This window comes from Mustelus asterias, chromosome X (assembly GCF_964213995.1).
Source record: "Mustelus asterias chromosome X, sMusAst1.hap1.1, whole genome shotgun sequence".
Classification (NCBI taxonomy): Eukaryota; Metazoa; Chordata; class Chondrichthyes; order Carcharhiniformes; family Triakidae; genus Mustelus; species Mustelus asterias.
Window position 1 is genome coordinate 12,266,883 of NC_135834.1, and position 18,992 is coordinate 12,285,874.

The 18,992-nt window shown below is 44.3% G+C and overlaps 1 protein-coding gene across 1 annotated transcript in view; it reads right to left on the reverse strand.

Annotated features, from left to right (window-relative positions):
* Window positions 1-1,778: 1,778 nt before the first annotated feature.
* LOC144481848 (tensin-2-like) overlaps window positions 1,779-18,992 on the reverse strand; it is a 159,115-nt gene continuing 141,901 nt past the window's right edge. Inside the window, exons 15-19 of the mRNA XM_078200999.1 lie at window positions 16,065-16,194; window positions 13,250-13,315; window positions 12,533-12,649; window positions 4,899-6,539; window positions 1,779-2,017 (exon numbers count right to left, since the gene is read on the reverse strand). Coding sequence (XP_078057125.1) covers window positions 1,779-2,017; window positions 4,899-6,539; window positions 12,533-12,649; window positions 13,250-13,315; window positions 16,065-16,194 — 2,193 coding nt within the window. The remainder of the gene's footprint in view (window positions 2,018-4,898; window positions 6,540-12,532; window positions 12,650-13,249; window positions 13,316-16,064; window positions 16,195-18,992) is intronic.

An 18,992-nucleotide genomic window follows, 5' to 3' on the forward strand; every position in this document is an offset into this window, starting at 1 on the left:
AAACAGGCGCCGGAGTGTGGCGACTAGGGGAATTTCACAGTAACTTCATTGCAGTGTTAATGTAAGCCTTACTTGTGACTAATAAATAAACTTTAACTTTACTTAAGTTAGGATCTGGAATGCACTGTCTGAGAGTGTGGTGGAGACGGATTCAATTGGAGCTTTCAAAAAGGAATTGGTTCATTATCTGAAGAGAAAACAGGGTTATAGGAAAATACAGTGGAGTGGGACCCGATGAGTTGCTCTTGCAGAGAGCCAACATGTACATGATGGGCCAAATGGCCTCTTTTTGTGCTGTAACCATTCTATGGTTCTATGACAAATGTTTTATCTCCTTGGCTACCAGCCATTTAATACTTTTCACCAGGTATGTCTTAATGTCTCCGAGGCATCATGTTATAGACTGCTCATGATTTATTTCTTCCTTCACTTGCTGGCAGATCTAATGTGGTTTTTAACTGTTCCTGGAGGCATTGTCAGAAATAATTTAATATTTTTGGCGCAGTCACCACTTTTCACTATATTTACGTGGGCTATTTTAAGGTAGCAAAAAATTTGTACATTGCTGTGTCATTAAAAGAATGATGTATTTTCTAAAAGAAAATAAAGAATTGGATGGATTTAGCTATAAACACCAAACTTTCTATTTCAAACACCAAGCTTTTCCACACCTCCTCTCGACCCATCTTTTATTTCTTTACTTGTCGCATTACCACTCCCTTTGGCCTGACATCATTAATCTTTTTCGTCATTCACCCTCTCTGTTTTACCCCCATCACAGACTTTTCCTTTTAATATTTCCTCTCTCCCCTCTTTTCTTGCCTCCATACTTGCTTCAAACCTGTTACATCTCAAACTTTTCCCAGTTCTGACGAAAGATCACTGACCTGAAACGTTGACTGTTGCTGTCATCTCAGATGCTGCCAGACCTGCTGAGTGTTTCTAACATTTTCTGTTATCAAATGAGGCTTTCGGTTGTCTAGTTTGCCGTGTGTCTTGCTACATTATTTTTAAGAATGCAAATTTCACATTATTTCCCAGAGCTTCTCAGCAATGCTATCTATGCTCCTCATTCAAAAAAAAGGGCACCAAATACACTGGCATTTCAACGGATGGGCAGATCTGCTATCCAGACGGCCACCTTCGCTAACAATATGACTGCAAAGAGCCTAGAGTGAGGTGTTTATGAAGAGGGTACCACCAAGACTGGAAAGAGTAGGAGTGTAGGTAAGGTAATTTAGGGGATGGCGGTTAGGTGATGCTAAGTTCATGTTTGAAGATAGTAGCAGGACTGAGGAGGCCAGCAGTCCTACCAGCCTGGAGAGAGAGAGAGTTAGAGTGGAAGACAGTGAATGACTCTTTGTTTTCACATTGTGCAGATAGAGAGAGAAGCATATTATTCATGATCTTTTCTTCCTAACTATCCAAACTCAGGCAGTCCTAACCTGTACTTCAGCAACTCACCAAGGCTCCTTCGACAGCACATTCCAAACCTGCAACACTTACCTCCTAGAAGCAGCAGAAACCTGGGAACATCTCCACCTGGAAGTTCCCTCCAAGTCACTCACCATCTTGACTTGGAATTATATCACCTTTCCTTCACTGTTGCTGGATCAAAATCCTGGAACTCTCTCCCTAACAGTACTGTGGGTGTATCTACTCCACAGGGGCTGCAGCAGTTCAAGGAGGCAGCTCACCACCACTTTCTCAAGGGGCAACAAATGCTGGCCTAGCCAGTGACACCCACATCCCTTGAACAAATACAAAAAAGTTTCCAATTAAGTTTCCAAAGTGCACCTCAGTGTGACAAAACAAGAAACATACCTTTCAGTTTTAGACACAGGGCTGCTTGTGTATACAGGGGACGATGGTTCAGTCACGTGAGTTACAGATGTGCAGATTACCATGCCTTCGCGATGGTGTTTCCGCTGAATCTCAGGATTCTGAAGTTCTCCAGGACTGAGAGACACAGAAGTTTCTTTCCCCTGGGATGCTGGATCAATGTTGAGTTGGACATCTAAGAGAAGTGAAGACAACATGTGCTTAGTGCGTTACCTTTATCTCTGTTTTAGGTAAGTCTTTAACAATTTCTGATGAAGATAATTACAACCTGCATGGCCACACATGTGTAATAACAGAAGCAATGTATTTGTCTGTCCTGATGAATGCTTTGATGTGAGCAAGTGCTTTTATTATTTCTTCCTCAATTCTCTCCTGTCCTGAATATGGAGATTCTTCCTAGCTGATAGCTCTGGGGGATTTCACCTTAAAGTGAGACGTATATTTAAAGTGTGCCAATGCCAGTATAAAAATAACAGCCAGGGGAATGTAAGCTAACAGCACCAAAGTCATTCTTATGCACATGTGCCCGGTCTTTGTAAGTGACAACAGCTCAAGGACAGATAAAGAATTTTACCTCCACCCTGTTGATAGGATTTAAGCCAGTTGGTGAAGCCAAAACAAAGACACAGGGCTTTTCTTCATTGAGAAAGTTTATCGACTTGTCCAGTCTCACTGCTCTCCTCCACTCCCCCCAGTATCCCCCAGCTGCCCCCCCCCGCATTTACAAGTGCTCAACGAATACCCATCACCTGTTTCTCTTAACCATAACAATGTAACTGACATTAACAAACACCAATGTAACTGACATGACATTAACAAACCATAACAACATAATTAGCAAGAAATGAACACACCAAACCCCAGGAGTGGGTTGGCAGGCAACAGTGGGGCATAAAATTAGCTGGCAAAGCAGAGGTTATCATGTCCATCACTTACCCATCTCTGTTGGTGTCTTACCTGAACAAGGTAGGCGTCAGGTCATCTGCCTTCCCCTTTGGGCCAATGGAGGCCCTCAAAGTGGCCAATTAATGGCCTCCTCCCATCCCCAAGGACCACCCCTGCTACCACCCCACATTCCTCGCCCAGTCAGGACTTGTCTGACTGGCTCCAGAAAAACAGTTTTGTATCCAGCCTCCATTGCTCTTCATCATTGGGGCCTTTTGCAGTCCCAGCAATGGCCACTACTCCCACTGGTGCTGCTGGGACTGCAGAGCTGCCCGCAACCTGATTGGCTGACAGCTCTAGGCGATGGAACTTCCTCCCACATGGGGGTGGAAGCTTCAACTTCAGGCAACTAATTGTCTAATTACTGTAAAATTTGGTTCTAACTTCCCAGGTCGACATAGATGGGTCAGCCATTGATTTTCCAGTCAATGGGTGTGCTTCAATGAATACATCATAGCTGCCAGTGAATGGTTTGTGGAATGCTACATGGGAATGGAGTTGGGAGCGGCAGTTGTGAAACATGCTTTACGGTGTCACCCAGTGGCTGAAACTACACTGACAGTTGGTTTAGCGAAATTGAATGGGGGCTGTTGACATAACAAATTACAATCATAAATATTGATGCAAAAATAATGACAATCAGAAAACAAGGTTTGGGAACAATACCCTGTGTGTGATTTTTAATAATATATCGATGTAGATTGTTAAAACTGCAGCCTATAAACCCTGACTGCACTTGGGTACAATATGGTCTTTAAATAAGTCTGGCTTAAATGAAACCAGGTTTCAATAAATTATTCTGACACTATTGCTATTTATTGAGCACAATGGGTGGGGCCAAAAGAATGAGATGATTGTTCTTTAATTTGTAGTACCAGTGGAACCTGGTGCTTTTTGACGTGACATTGTAAAACTAACGGAGCTGCAGACACTGTCGAAACAGGGAGGAAAATCATGTCCTCAGAGAGTTAAAGGGAAAGGGTTGGCAGGAGTAGAAAGGGGTCTTGTAGATGTTCTGGATAGCATTAACATGTTAGCTGTCAGAGGGCCGTCTAACACACATGCACACACGACTGAAAGTGACTGCAGCCAAAGGGGAAAACAAAATGAGCACCAATGTGGTTAGAACTGAGTGATTCAAAAAACTAGCTTCCCCACCCCCAGCATGTTTCCGGCAGTAGAGGTGGCTCGCATTGGCTGCCAGCAGGATCTTCTGGTCCTGCCGATGTCTATGGCATTTTACGTGGCTCACTCATGTTGCTGCTGGGGAACTTGCCACAGGATCACCTTTGGCGGGACTGGATGATCCTACCAGTGGGAAGGCCGGAAAATCCCACCCAGGAATCTAACTTAAAGATAGATTAAGGATGGGCTGGCTCTCTTTGGAAATGGAAGACAAAGAGTTTTCAAACTTATGAAGGGGATTGATCAATTGGACAAATTGTTGGCTTTGGTATGATGTTTAAATACCAGGAAGCACCAATTAAAAATAAGGACGTTTCATATTGAATTTCCACCCATCCTGAGTCAATATTTGGAAAATTAAACCCAGGAAGAGAATTCAACAGTACCCTATATTCTTTATTCACAGAAGGTAGTAAATTTGTCGAATAAGTTACCAGGGAAAGTCACTGAAGTACAGTCGAAATGGATTTAAGAAGCAGCTGTGTGTTTCTGGAGAGGGAAGGGATTGAGGAATATACTGAGATGAAGTGAGGTTAACAAATAATACCAAACTTCTCAAGCACAAATGGCCTTTTACTGTTCAACAAAAAAAATCTAGCCTTCTAACATCCTGTGGCAAATGATTGCTTTCATTTTACTTTGTCAAAATAACCCCCGGGACAAATTTTGTAACCCCTCACAATAACATTTTTCCCCCATTTATCAGCGACAATGCAACTGGTTCTACGAGATCCCAACAGTTCACATCAATTCAGGACACCTGTACAAATCATAATGATCTAGGATATTAGATGTGAGAAATATCCGGTTGCTTTAGAATCTAGTTATCAGTCAGAGATCCTCAAGAAGCCTCCGAGAGACATTTATAATTAATTTAAATAATAACAAACAGCCAAGGCTCGTGGTTTACCTTGGTCACTACTCACCAGCTGATTGGTGTGGAAGCGTGGCTTCTCTGCTTTGCTGATCTTCATCTGCTGTTCTCGCCGCTCGGTCACAGATACTTGGCTTTCTCGATGGAAGCTGAGATAAACTCAGAGCCCCTGGCGATGTAGAACCAGACCTCTGTGGGCCTTGAGCAGTAGACCCCAGCACTGAAGATGACATGAGTGGACTACCTGGGAAGCCTTCACAGTTTCTGTTGGCACAGTGCTGCTCCTGATAATGATCGTATGGACAACTACAGTGTGAATGTTGTTGATAATCTGGGTTGTATTTTAATTCCGGATACCTTAGGAAATGAGCAAGTGATTCAGGAGATCCTTCCATACCTCTCTGAAGCTGTCCGTGAGAGGAGGGTGATATCTGAGAGGGATATGTGTGCACCATTGGTGCTGGTATTGGAATATTGGCAGGTACATGGTTATAACTGAATGGGCTGTATCCGTGCCCTCTTGGGTACTGGCTATATGAATGTTCAGGCATCAGTAAAGGAAGTGGCGGAGGTGCCTGACCATTTCTTATAGGGTGGTTTACCAAATGTGGCTTCAAATGCTCATGCTGCCACATATCTGGATCAGGAGGACAAGGGTGCTGGTACAAGGAGTCATGATCCAGTTTCAGTGTGTTAAACGCTGCTGCTGATCTCTCGAGCTCCTCTTCTGACATTTTTAAGGAACAATTCCGACAGGCACAACCGTGTGAAATAATCTCAGACGGGTCTTGCTCAAGAAACTGTACATGCTGTCCTTCGAGGAGACCTTCCACCTGGCGATAATCAAGTAGTCGGTTCCTGCTTGTTTTCAGCTCATGATCTCTCTGGACATCATCTCGATGTCTTACTCGATGAATAGGACCTTGAGGCATTCTCTCTGCACAAGGATACTGATGGAACACAGGCGAGTACACCTGAAGTACTTCATTGCGTGGCCTTTGGTAGTTCATTCTTTCTAACATTGTGGCCTGGTGATGAAGGCTGTCTATGTTTCTCACATGGGCATAAGAATCATGCGGCCTACCCTCCAGCCCCATGTCATTCATTTGTGGCATGTTCCTTTCATACATGGGTCTTCGTTGGTCCAGAGTTAAATCAGGCCTATAGTAGATATTGTTTCGAATCTCATCAGGACTGTGGCTATATCCAGGTATTCTGCGTTCTGGTGATTGATGGCTGGCCTTGAAAGGATAGGGATGAGCAGTGTGATGAATGTTCCTCGGTAAAGTGGCAAATCGATTCATCTCACAGCTGTCATCATCATCCAGAATGTCAGTCTCCCTTTCATTGAGGACAGGTCGCCCATTGGCACGACTCTGTGAGGCTGTCCCAGGTTGTGCAGCCACATTGTGCATGTGCATGTTCTTCACTGCGGCCATTCCAAACCCACTGAGAAGCTGATCCAACTGCTCCTTCTCCATTTGTGATGGAGTTTGCCTTGTGCTGATACTGTGCTCTTCTGTCTTCACCGAAGCAGTGGAATGACCAGAGTCTGTGCTGACAGACAAGGTGTGCCCACAGTGGACGGACACAACACTTAATGGGCTACCATTGGCGGTGCCAGTGCTGGGACTTCTTTTCTTCACTTTGGCATAGAGACTTCCATCGAGTGGGCCTCGTGTGTGTGGTACTCCTTACAAAAAGGAAAGCGTTATAGTTAGTGCTGTGGCAGAATTACATTGAAGTTACATATTAGATAAAATCCATATTTATACATTTAAAATCTATCCTATACATCCAGGATTAAGACAGGCAGGTGCTAATATCTAACAGTCACTATATATTATAAATGTGTTTTTTATATATAACACAGTTAGGGTGATCCTCAGGTTAAATCACTACTAGTCAGCTCTCCCTCTCAAAGGGGAGAGTAGTCTATGGTCATCTGGGACTATGGCAATTTTACCTTGACCTATAAGATGTACCCCTGATGCAAAGTAGCAGCAATGTGTACCATCTACAAGTTGTACTCCAGCAATTGGAAGAGGAAGAACCTTTTTTAATGCAGAGGGTGGTGGGTGTCTGGAATTCGCTGCCCGAGTTGGTGTAGGAGGCAGAGGCCCTAAACTCCTTGAAAAAGTACCTGGATCTGCACCTTAAGTGCTGGAAGCTACAGGGCTATGGGCTGGGTGCAGGAAGGTGGGATTAGAAACGGCACCTAGGTGTCCTCTGGCTGGCATGTACAAAATGGGCTGAATGGCCTCCTTCTGTGCTGTAACTTTTCTATGGTTTCTATGGCAATTCACCAAGGTTCCATAGGCAGCAAAGGTTCTTTAAACTTCCAAACCCATGGCCACTTCCATCTAGAAGGACAAGGGCAGCAGATACATGGGAACACCACCACCTGCAAGTTCCCCTCCAAGCCCCTCACCATCCTGACTTGGGAATATATCGCCGTTCCTTCACTGCCACGGTGTCAAAATCCTGAAACTCATTCCCTAACAGCACTGTGGTACACCATATGGATTGCTGCGGTTGAAGAAGTCAGCTCACCACCACCTTCTCAAGGGACAATTAGGGATGGATAATAAATACTGGCCTTGCTAACAACACCCACATCCTGCAAGTGAATAAATAAAAAATCATCCTGGCATAAATCAAGAGGGACTAAATATTAATCCAATCCCTCAAAATGCATAACTAGTTCAGTGACAGGAAGAGGTCAAAATACATTTACCTCTGACAAACGTTGGCTCTATTCTCTCTCCACAGATGTCGTCAGACCAGCGGAGATTTTCCAGCATTTTCTGTTTTTGTTGTGCGTGTGATACATTTACCTCTGGCCTTTTGCTACTAATTCTAGGCTGATCTCCCAGCTAAACTCATCATCTTGCAGGCACTCAGTAATAAAGGTTCTTTTAACTTCCACCGTCCCCTGTGGTTACAAATGTAGATTCCAGAATGATAGAGCAACCAAACTTTGGGCCTTGCTTTGAAAAGGTATAGGGTTGCCGTGCAAAGAAATCCACTTTGGTCCACTGGGTTCTGATTGCATGTTCCCCAGGTGTGTTGACAGAAGCAAATTTATGGACAGGAGATTAAACTTGATCTATCCTGGAAGCATTTTGTCTCCAGTTTCCTGGCTGCAATCAGGCATGTGTACACACTCTTTCGAACTCATGGATGTTACTCTTGGCTGCTGTTCTTGTCAACACAGATGTGTAAGGGAAGGAGATATATGTATTTTTTAAATCAGTGGTTACAATGAAGTTTCTGCTCAGATGAAGGATAATATTTGTGTTAAGTGATTTGTAATTATATGTTGGATGGAGGGACTGACTGGGCAACATGGAAATTTGGGCACTTCTCTGCCATCTGAGTTTGAATTCAGCCAGTCTGGTGTGATCAAAAGTCTCCTTTGTTTTCTACCTGCAAGACCTCTTCTTGGAATGATCTGGGCGACATGTAACCTGCTCTTCAATAGGCAAACTGACCCAAGTCTCCCCTAATTGGCAATCTCACTCAGACAGCTTCTCACTCCAAAGCCTTGAGCACCAAAATCTAGGCTGACACTCCAGTGCAGTACTGAGGGATAGCTGAACTGTCAAAGAGTCTTTCAGATGAGACATTCACAGGTGGACGTAAAAGATCCCTGGGTGCCGTTTTTAAGAAGAGCAGGTTCCTCGAGCTCCCTGGTGTCGTGGCCAACATTTATCCCTCAACCAACATCACAAAACAGATGACGTGGTCATGAATGTGTAATGTGAAATTGTCCATTTTGGCAGGAGAATAAAAAAGCATATTATCTAAATGGTGAAAGTTGCAGAGATGCAGAGGGATCTGGGTGTCCTAGTGCATGAATCACAAGAAGTTAGTATCCAAGTACAGCAAGTCATTAGGAAAGCTAATAGAATGTTATTGTTTATTGTGAGGGGAATTGACTATAAAAATAGGGAGGTTACGCTTCAGTTATACAAGGCACTGGTGAGACCACATCTGGAGTACTGTGTGCAGTATTGGTTTCCTTATTTAAAGAAGAATGTAAATGCATTGGAAGCAGTTCAGAGAAGGTTTACTCAATTATGGAATGAACGGGCTGTCTCATGAGGAAAGGTTGGATGATTTTGGCTTCTATCCACTGCAGTTTAGAATCGTAAGAGGCAACATGATTGAAACACATAAGATCCTGAGGGGTCTTGACAGGATGGATGTAGAAAAGATATTTCTTCTTATGGGAGATTCTAGAACTGGGGTCACTGTTTAAAAATAAAGGGTCGCCCATTTAAGACAGAGACAAGGAGAATTTTTTTCTCTGAGGGTCGTGAGTCTTTGAAACGTTTCGTCAAAAGGCAGTGGAAGCAGAGTCTTTGAATATTTTTAAGGTGGAGCTAGATAGATTATTGATTAACAAGGGGGTGAAAGGTTATCTGGGGTGGGCAGGAAGGTGAGGTTCAAGTTACACTCAGACCAGCCATGATCTTACTGAATGGCGGAGCAGGCTTGAGTGGCCTACTCCTGCTCCTTATTTTTAGGTATGGTCATAATCACATTGCTATTTGTGGGAGCCTGTTCTGCACAAATTGGCTGCCTCAGTTCCTACGTGAAAACAGAGGCCACATTCTAAGTGTGAGGCTATCCATTTTGGCAGAAAAAATAGAAAGGTAAGTTATTATCTAAATGGAAAGCAGATTCAAAATGCGTCTGGGCAGCAGGATCTGGGTGTCTATGTTCATGAATCGCAGAAAGTCAATATGCAGGTACAGCATGTAATAAAAAAGATAAATGGAATATTGGCATTAATTGCAAAAGGACTGGGGAATAAAAGTAGAGAAGTGTTGTTGCAATTGTATAGGGTGTTGATGAGACCACATCTGGAGTATTGTGTCCAGTTTTGAGGAAGGATGTTGCGGCATTGGAGGCGGTTCAGAGGAGGTTCACCAGATTGATTCCGGGGATGAAAGGGTTGACGTATGAGGAGAGATTGAACAGTTTGGGCTTGTACTCGCTGGAGTTTAGAAGGATGAGAGGGGATCTGATCGAGGTATATAAAATACTAAAAGGGATTAATAAAGTAAATGTAAACCAAATGTTTCCTCTTGTGGGGCAATTTAGAACGAGAGGCCACAGATATAGGTTGAGAGGCAGTAGATTTAAAATTGAGATGAGGAGGAACTACTTCTCGCCGAGGGTGGTGAGTTTGTGGAACTCGCTGCCCCATAGCGCGGTGGAGTCTGAATCATTAAATGATTTCAAGGAGATAGATATATTTCTAATAAAAAAACAGGTTAAAGGGATACGAGGAACAAGTGGGGAGGTGGATTTGAGACCAAGGAGAGATCAGTCATGATCTGATTGAATGGCGGAGGAGGCTCAAAGAGTTGAATTGCCTACTTCTGCTCCTAATTCCTCTGTTCCTAATTGTGACTGCTCGCAGTTAGTAAAGACTAAAAGGGAAGGCCAGTGTGTTCAAACTATTCCCTTCCTGCTCATATTGAAATATATCCTTACAAACATTACTTCCAAACGGTTTGAAAGTGGTTGAATTTCTATCACCACTCACCATGCTTTATATCCAGACTTGACTATTCCGACTCACTCCTGGTTACTCTCCCACATTCTACCCTCTGTAAACTTGAGGTCATCCAAAGCTCTGCTGCTCATGACCTAACTCACACCAAGTCCCGTTCCCCTCTCACCCACTGCGCTTGCTGACCTACACTGGCTCCTGGTCTAGCAATGTCTTGATTTTAAAATTATCATCCTTGTTTTCAAATCCCTCCACGGCTTCACCCCTCCCTATCTCTGTAATCCCCTCTGAGATTTCTGCACTCCTCTAACTCTGGCCTCTTGAACATCCCCAATTCTAAATTGCTCCATTATTGGCAGCTGTGCCTTCAGCTGCCTGGGTCCCAAGCTCAGGAATTCCCTCACTGAACTTCTCTATCTCACTCTCCTCCTTTAAGACACACTTTAAAACCAACCTCTTTGACCAAGCTTCTGGTCATCTGACCTAATATCTCCTTATGTGGTTCAGCATCATATTTTGTTTTATAATCTGCTGTGAAACCTTGAGACGTTTCATTATGTTAAAGGTGCTCAAACCGGTTGGTGAAGCCAAAACCAAGATACAGAGTTTGTCTTTATTGGGAGAGTGTATTGACTTGTTCAGTCTCACTGCTCTGCTCTCATTCCACCCAGTGTCCCAGCTGCCCCCTATTTATATGTACTCAAAAGACATTAATACCCATCACCTGTTTCTCTTCACCATAACAACGTAATTGACAAACCTTAACAAAGATGCTACATAAATCAAAGTTGTTGTCAAAAAGATTGATAAATCAAAGTTGTTCTTCACTGATGAAGAAGAGATACTTCCAACCTAGAATGATGATGCCATCCAGTTTAATGTAAGCCATGATTTTGGACTCACCTGATCTGGAACTGACTGACCCTTGGCAAAACATACTACAGTTATAAAGCATTCCTAATCCTATCCAATGAATTGATAGTGCCTTTTTTAATTGAATTGCAGTAAAATGCACCAGTTCCCCCACTAACAGGGATTTAGGGCTTTTCACAGGACGGCAGCTTAGAATAAGAGCTCGCTGCTTGCACTGTTTGGACTCTGAAACAATCTAACAGACGTGCCTTGGCTCTGTGACATGAAGCAGTTCTCAGGCACTTCGATATATTCAGCCTTCTTGAGCTCAGCTGCACCCGGAACTGCAGGGATTACAAGATTAGATGATTGCCATTCTTTACAGGGGCACGACTTGTTTGTGTGCATTTTTTTCCCCCGCTTCTGACCTTGTGCCAATCAGATTAGGACACAAAGCAAGCTCAGAAGCAGGAGAAGCAGATACGGGGGGAATGGCCCAGAGGTGACTCTGGATTCACTCAGTGTACGATGACACTGACACAAACTGAGTTACACGGAGGATGCACCAACTGAAATAATCATTTAGGTTTCAGATGTTGCCAACACCTATGATTCCATGAGAAATTTATTAATTTTGCCCTGTTGTTTTCTTGGGTTCTGGGGAATGCCAATATCTACTTTAAAAGTGCCTATTCTATTGTATCAATTTTCTTCATTAGGGAAGCTGGCAAATTAAAATCCTGGTGGTTACTATTGGCAAGAAACTGAACTGGACCAGTCATATAGATACTGTGGCTACCAGGGCAGGTCAGAGTCTGGGAATTCTGTGGAGAGTAACTCACCTCCTGTTCCATGCCACCCCCCACCACCCCAAGCCTGTCCACCATCTGCAAGGCACAAGTCAAGAGTGTGATGGAATACTCTCTACTTGCCTGGCTGAATGCAGCTCCAACAACACTCAGAAGCTCGACACTGTCCAGGACAAAGCAGCCCATCAACCACCTTCAACATTCACTCCCTCCACCACCGACGCAGTGGCAGCAGTGTGTACCATCCACAGGATGCACTGCAGCAACTCAGCAAGACTCCTTCGATAACACCTTCCAAACTCACAACCTTTAGCACCTTATATGACTTAGTGTCATAATTTAATAATGCTGCTGAGAAGTGCCCATGGGATATATTATGTTAAAGGTGCTATATAAATGCAATAATTTGTTGTTGTTGGATCAAGCTTAATGAAGAACTCGATGAACACAAATTGAAGACAGCAACAAGCAAACAAATTCTGAGTTCCATTCCAATACCTTCCAGGCCATCCTCATGGTGAAGGTTGAAGTTCTCATAAGAATCCCACCGGACAGTGGGATCAGATGTGTTGTAATCCACAGTCACTGTAGAGTCATTCTTCAAATGGTCTCCATCTGTAGATGGGAAGAGGAGAAGGGTTGAGTGCTGCCATTAATATGTCCTCGTCAAGTCAGCTGGCTGCCTTGTCCACAATAAGATCGATTGACCAACAGAGACCCACCCATGAACTAAGAAATGCATAGGTCAATGAAGAGATCCAACTAGTATCTGCTATGTTCGCAGCCGGATGTCCTTCGAGAGGGAACACATGGTGTCCACTGGCACAACCAAGGCCTTCCATGCCTAGTAGGCATTGTGGTGTTTTATTGACCCCTTGAATCATATTTTTATTTGATATTGTAAGTTTCCTGTGAGATTTGTTTTTTGTTAGTTGCAGTTCCCCTTTAAGGGGCTGCCTTTGAACTTGTCCCTCACGTTGTTAGTTTATTTTGTTCGGTTCACCCAAAATACTATAATCTGGCATCAAACTGTGTTCTGACAGAGGCAGTACAGTTGACACATTGAAAAAGGGAAGATTGGCATTGATATAGCACTTTTTCCTGCCACGTCGATTCTCTTTTCAAGCCTTTGCATTTTAGATTTTCAGCATGCACAGATCTATTTTTGAAACAGTATCTTGTTTCGAAGTTCTCAAGTGCTACTAGATTGCTCACCTTTCGTTTTTTCAGGACCTGAAGAAAAAACAAACTCCACTGCAGCGTCACGTGGGAACCTGTCGTCTAAGAAGAGACGAGAACAAGAGTCACCACCGACAGTTCAGTCACTGAAGATTTGCAGCACACTGAATCTTCACTAACCTTGAACCAAACTTGATGAACACCCTCCCTCTTGTTATATTGTGCACGTTCTCCACTTTTAAATTCCCGTCAATATTTCTTCGTCAATGGATAGTCAGAGTCTTTTTCCCAGGGTCGAAGGGTCAATTATTTGGGGGCATAGGTTGAAAGTGAGAGGGGGAAAATTTAAAAGAGATGTAAGGGGCAAGTTTTTCACACAGAGGGTGGTGAATGTCTGGAACACGCTGCCAGAGGAGGTAGTGGAAGCAGATTCTATGCCTAGTGGAGGCATCTGTGTCGGCACAGACTTGGTGGGCCAAAAGGCCTGTTCCTGTGTTGTACTGTTCTTTGTCCTCACCTAATCCATAACCTTGTGGGCTGTGTATTCTATGCTCAAACATTCAGACTATAAAGACATTATACTCTGCTGAAGCCGGGGCTCCACTACATTAACACAGGTACACGCAATGAAGATTGTAAGACAGTCAGAGATAGGCAATGAACACAGCACGAATCTGAACCACAGGCTCTCTAATCATTGGAAGATTTCTTTTTACAAAATGCAAAATCTATATTGATGGGTTTAAAAGCTGACGTGCTCTCCACTCTAAGATTGCAGTCATTTGAGCTGCTGCACCCCCTGCCTCATAACCTCGGAGTGGAATATAAACCCTTTCATGCAACATTTTAAAAATATTCTGCGACTCCAGCCCAGAAGGGAAGACTCCGCCGTATTCATTGTGTCACAAAAGCCCACTTCCTTCCTAAAGTGGCTGTGCTGAAGTGTTAGCAGTGCTGGTGAGATAGGAGGGGGGAGTGGAGGGGTTGTGGGGTGGAGGGCAGTAGTGATGGGATGGGGGATGGGGAAATGAGGGGCAGAATTGTGGGGGGTGGGGGGTGAACGGGTTGGCACTAACTGATGGAAATGGCTTCAATCCCAATCTGTGATAAACGGCGTTTGATACCACAGAGCAAAATCCCACTTTTTAGAAGGCAGGCTTGGGTTTATATTGCATCATAGGACAGCTTTTAGCGCTTCTACACAATGAATCACTTTGAAATGCAGTTGCAGTGGCTTTGTAGGCAAATGCGGCAGCCATTCTGCGCAAGGCAAGGTCCCCACAGCAACAAACCAGTTAATAATATGATTTGGTGGTGACGTTTAGAGTCATAGAGTCAAAAGCCCACTTCCTTCCTAAAGTGGCTGTGCTGAAGTGTTAGCAGTGCTGATGAGATAGGACCATTAGCCTCCTTAGCAATGAGAAAGTGTTTGAGGGAAGACTGTTAGCCAAGACACCATAAGAATTCTTTGCTCTGCTTTTAATAAATGCAACAGGATCTTAAACATCCCCCAACCAGCACAGGCAGGCAAAACCTCACTTTCATCTTTCATCCTTGGAATAGCACCTCGGCCAATAGAGCATTCCCTCAGTAAACACCCAATGGAACACCTTGCGTATTACTAAAGCACTTGATCACTTCTCTCTAAAAATGTCTCAAAATGCTTCACATACAACAAACTACTTTGAATTGAGCATTATCCATTGTTATGCAGGTAAAGCAGCAGCCATTGTGCGCACAGCAAGATCTCACAATCACCGGTCAGTTAAAATGACTATTTTCTGGTAAAAGCAAAATACTGCGGATACTGCCAACGTTTCCAGTCTAGATGACCCTTCATCAGCTCTGACGAAGGGTCATCCAGACTCGAAACGTGGCTCTACTCTCTCTCCACAGATGCTGTCAGACCTGCTGAGATTTTCCAGCATTTTCTGTTTTTATTTTCTGGTCGCATTGTTTGAAGGGGAAATGTTGGCCAGGACACTGAAGAGAACTCTTTTACAAATAGTATCCGCTCTGAGAAAGCAGGTGAGCCTTTGCCTGTCTTATTCCCAGGACCAAACTGGGTCAGGATGGCAACCTGGATTATGTGCTCCAGTCCAGGAGTGAGGGCTTAGATCCACAAACTGCTATCATTTAGCCAAGAGAACACTTAGGTGAACATATGAGCTTTAATTCCCCACAGTCAGCCACTGATCTAATCCAGGCTGCGTCTTTGCACTTTCTCATTGCTAAGGAAGGCCTGAAAGATCCAGATTCCTCTTCATTTTTTAGAGGCTACCATCTATCCACCCCACCTCTGCCTTGTCTCAGCTCTTGCCCTGACGTGGATGGGCCTACTCCAAGAATTTCGCTCTTTTGAGGCCTGAACACAACTCTCACCAGTGCTCAGCTGGGAAGGGATCCATTTGAGGTCTTTAGGCTTGGGGAGCTCGAGATACAAGGTCATGAATGTTATGGGGAATCAATTACCATTGCTGCTTGGAAATGGCCCCCTTTGAAGCAGAAACATATTCATTAATTTTTCTTCAGACTAAGAGCCTTGGGAGGAACTGGAGCACAACAACTCTAGGATGAAGCATTTTCAGTGCTGGTGACCCACCCTGACTATGCTAATAGTAGCGAAAATTAAATGATCTTCTTGGGAATACCTTGCCAGAGATGGCAAGATAAAAGAAGGAAAGGATCTTAAAATTGGCCAGATAACTGTTCCTTTTAATTGAAAAACAATTTGGTCCTTATGAGCGAGGTATTAAGCATAATGATGGGATTGAACATGGAGCATTTTAAGTGTTGCTCCACAAGACCAGGGCAGATAGGGATACTGTTGTTCCTGAAAATTCCCACTGACCTCCGTAAGCATCATCCAGTTCATCCTTTCCAAACCAGAGCTGGGTGCCATGGATAGCACAAGTATGGAACTGTACTCGGAAAACAACATCACGCTCCGGGTTTTTGTATTGCTTATGGTAACATTTCACCTGAAAAGGCAAAGATGGAAGAACATGTCTAAGACTGAGCCACTGACTGGATATTACCAATATTACAATTGTAAAAACGGTCGGGGATCCCATGTTGCCTTGACACTGACCTCTGAACCACAGGGACCTGGGTTCAACTCTCAAAAGGCCTCTCTCCACATTTCAGCAAGGAGTCTAACAACACCAGGTTAAAGTCCACCAGGTTTATTTGGTAGCAAACGCCACTAAACGGACTTTAACCTGGTGTTTATCCCAGTCCAACGCCGGCATCTCCACATCATGTCCACATTTCAGCCCCAGATTCCAGACAGAAAACGCAATGCGATGATCTTTGGCTGGTAATAGGCAGCAAATCGCAGGGTAATTTGAGGCGCTGCTCTCCCGAGCCTTGCTTGAAGGAAGTATCGTCAGGAGAACAGGGGTCAAAGGTCAGTGCACCTGATTCATAGTACTCCTAATTTCTGGAGTGTGTCAGGATTCCCTCTGCTCCGAGCTCCATTTGCCCTCCATGCCCAAGGGCAAGGCCATGCAAAATTCACCCTGTACGAAGCTAAAGGAATCATTTGTTCTTCTGTGAATGCCTCTAATTCTCTTCAGCATGTCTCAGTTAGAAGTTCCCGTGTTAGGGATCAGTGATCAGAGTTGTACCGAAACAAGGCAAAGAAATGTCTTTCCCGGGGCCTATAGGGTGTTTTCAGCCTGCTGTTGCCAGGCGCTGGCATGGACTCAGTGAGCCGCATGGACTCAATGGGCTGAATGGCCTCCTCCTGTGCCGGAATGGCACGATGATTTTGCCCACTGTACAAAGAGAGTCCCAGAGATCATCTTATTTCTGTCTCTCTAGGATTGGATCCACCACATAGGGAGTGCAGTGGGCTAGATCTTCCACCTCTGTGTAGTCGATTGGTGGAAAATGCAAGTGTGCGAGATTGATAGACAAGAGAAGACCCAACTTTCCAGTGTCCCAAGCATTCGCATTTCTTCTCAAGTCCTCTATAATTCTTGACATATCAGTACTTCTTTCTGTATACTGATCAAAAAAAGAAAAACCGCAGTTTGCCAACGATTGTCCCGTTTCATTGGGGGAATTGAGACTGTGGGCTGAATTTATGGGTTCTGCCAAGGGGCACGAATAGAGTAGGCAGGGCCCAAAAACACTGGCATTCCGCTTTCCTGGCACTGGCTATTTTTCTGTGAAGGTAGGTTCGTGGCTGGCAGGGCTACTCATTCCCATGGGGCAGGCATCCAATTGATCTAATTGTTCAGGGCCGAGTTAAGGCCAATTAAAGGAGATTGGCTGGAATTTTCCTGGTGGTCTCCGCTTTCCCACTCCAGTAGCAGGCAGTTTAGCTGCCGAGGGAGGTACCCATAGTAGCAGGCAGGACCCAGGGGATGCTGATACTCCTGGCAGGCCTACCTGCCTACCTGGGTGCAAGAGCAGCCACAGGCTGTCCTGTAGGAAGGCTTCCCTCCACCAGCATAGAGGTGGTCTGGCTGCTGAATCTACCTTTTACTTCAAGATTTAGAAAAGTAGGAGAGAGAGTGCATCCATTTTGAAGCACCCTCTTTCTTGTTTACCTTCCAATGCAGTCTGTGGCTCTTCTCAAGTTGGAAAACCTCTGATTGGTCCTCCAGCTTTGAGAGGCCACCCATTGCCCTTATTTGGTCACAAAGCCTATCTCCATGCTCTGTGAAAATTCCAATGAGTGTCTGTTCCCCGGAGGAAAAGTCCAGTCCTGTTTTTTCCAAAGGGGGTTCCTTGCGGAATGTGTCAGTATTTACAAAAGGACATCCATTCAGAAAAGCTTGAAGAATGGAGACAGCAAGATACATGAGTATCAGCAAACCGAGTGCTGTGTGCACTATTCTTTGTATTGTCAGTTCAAGTGATGCAAGTAAAGTTCAAAGCATGTGCTTGGCTAAGATTTTTATCAATTGTGCATTTTCTGTGATAATCCCGAGAGGTCACTTTTGCAGACAGATCCCTCAACAGACTAAATGGGTGGGATTAAGGTTATTTATGGTAGTGTAGATTACATACATGCTTGAACTTTCCATCAGACTAACAACAGAGAGATTGTGCTACATCATGTCTTGTGCTGGGAAGTTCAATGGACCAGCCTTGGCAAAACCCTCCCCTGTTTGAACTGGCCACTGGTACGTGAAGAACTCACTCAAAATGGCTCAACCAACATGGCACACTTAGCTGGGAAACATAATATCCTTTGATGTAGCAACCCTTTAAGCATGGCAGCTTGCCAGCAATTGGAGCGTTGTACTGTTGGATGAATGTGGACCAGTGACAGAAGGGAGACGCGGGGGGAGGGACAACACACGCTCCCAAATCAATGCAGTCACCTGGGTCCCTTTCGATCCGCAAGTGGAGGAAGGAAGAGCATTCCTGATTTACACACAATTCTCATGAGGCTCATTAAACTTTGTGAAAACTAAATTGGGAACAATTATACCATCCGGAAGGTGAAGTGGCCGAGGACCAGTAAACATCCCATAATCTCATCTGCTATTGAGATGTTTTTCGGGGGGAGAGGGGACACAGTAGCCCAGGTCTCCTCAGGTCCATTAATCTAGCATTGCTTTGTCTGTCCAAAATGCAGGCATCAGGAATGTCACATAATGAAGGCATCATAGCCACTTGCTGGATAGCAGCCATTGACATGCATAATGATATTGCAGCGCTCAAATAGAAAGAGAGATTTGCATTTCTATAATGCCTTTCATGACATCAGGATGTCCCAAAGTGTTTGACAGCCAATTAAGTACTTTCTGAAGTGTGGTCG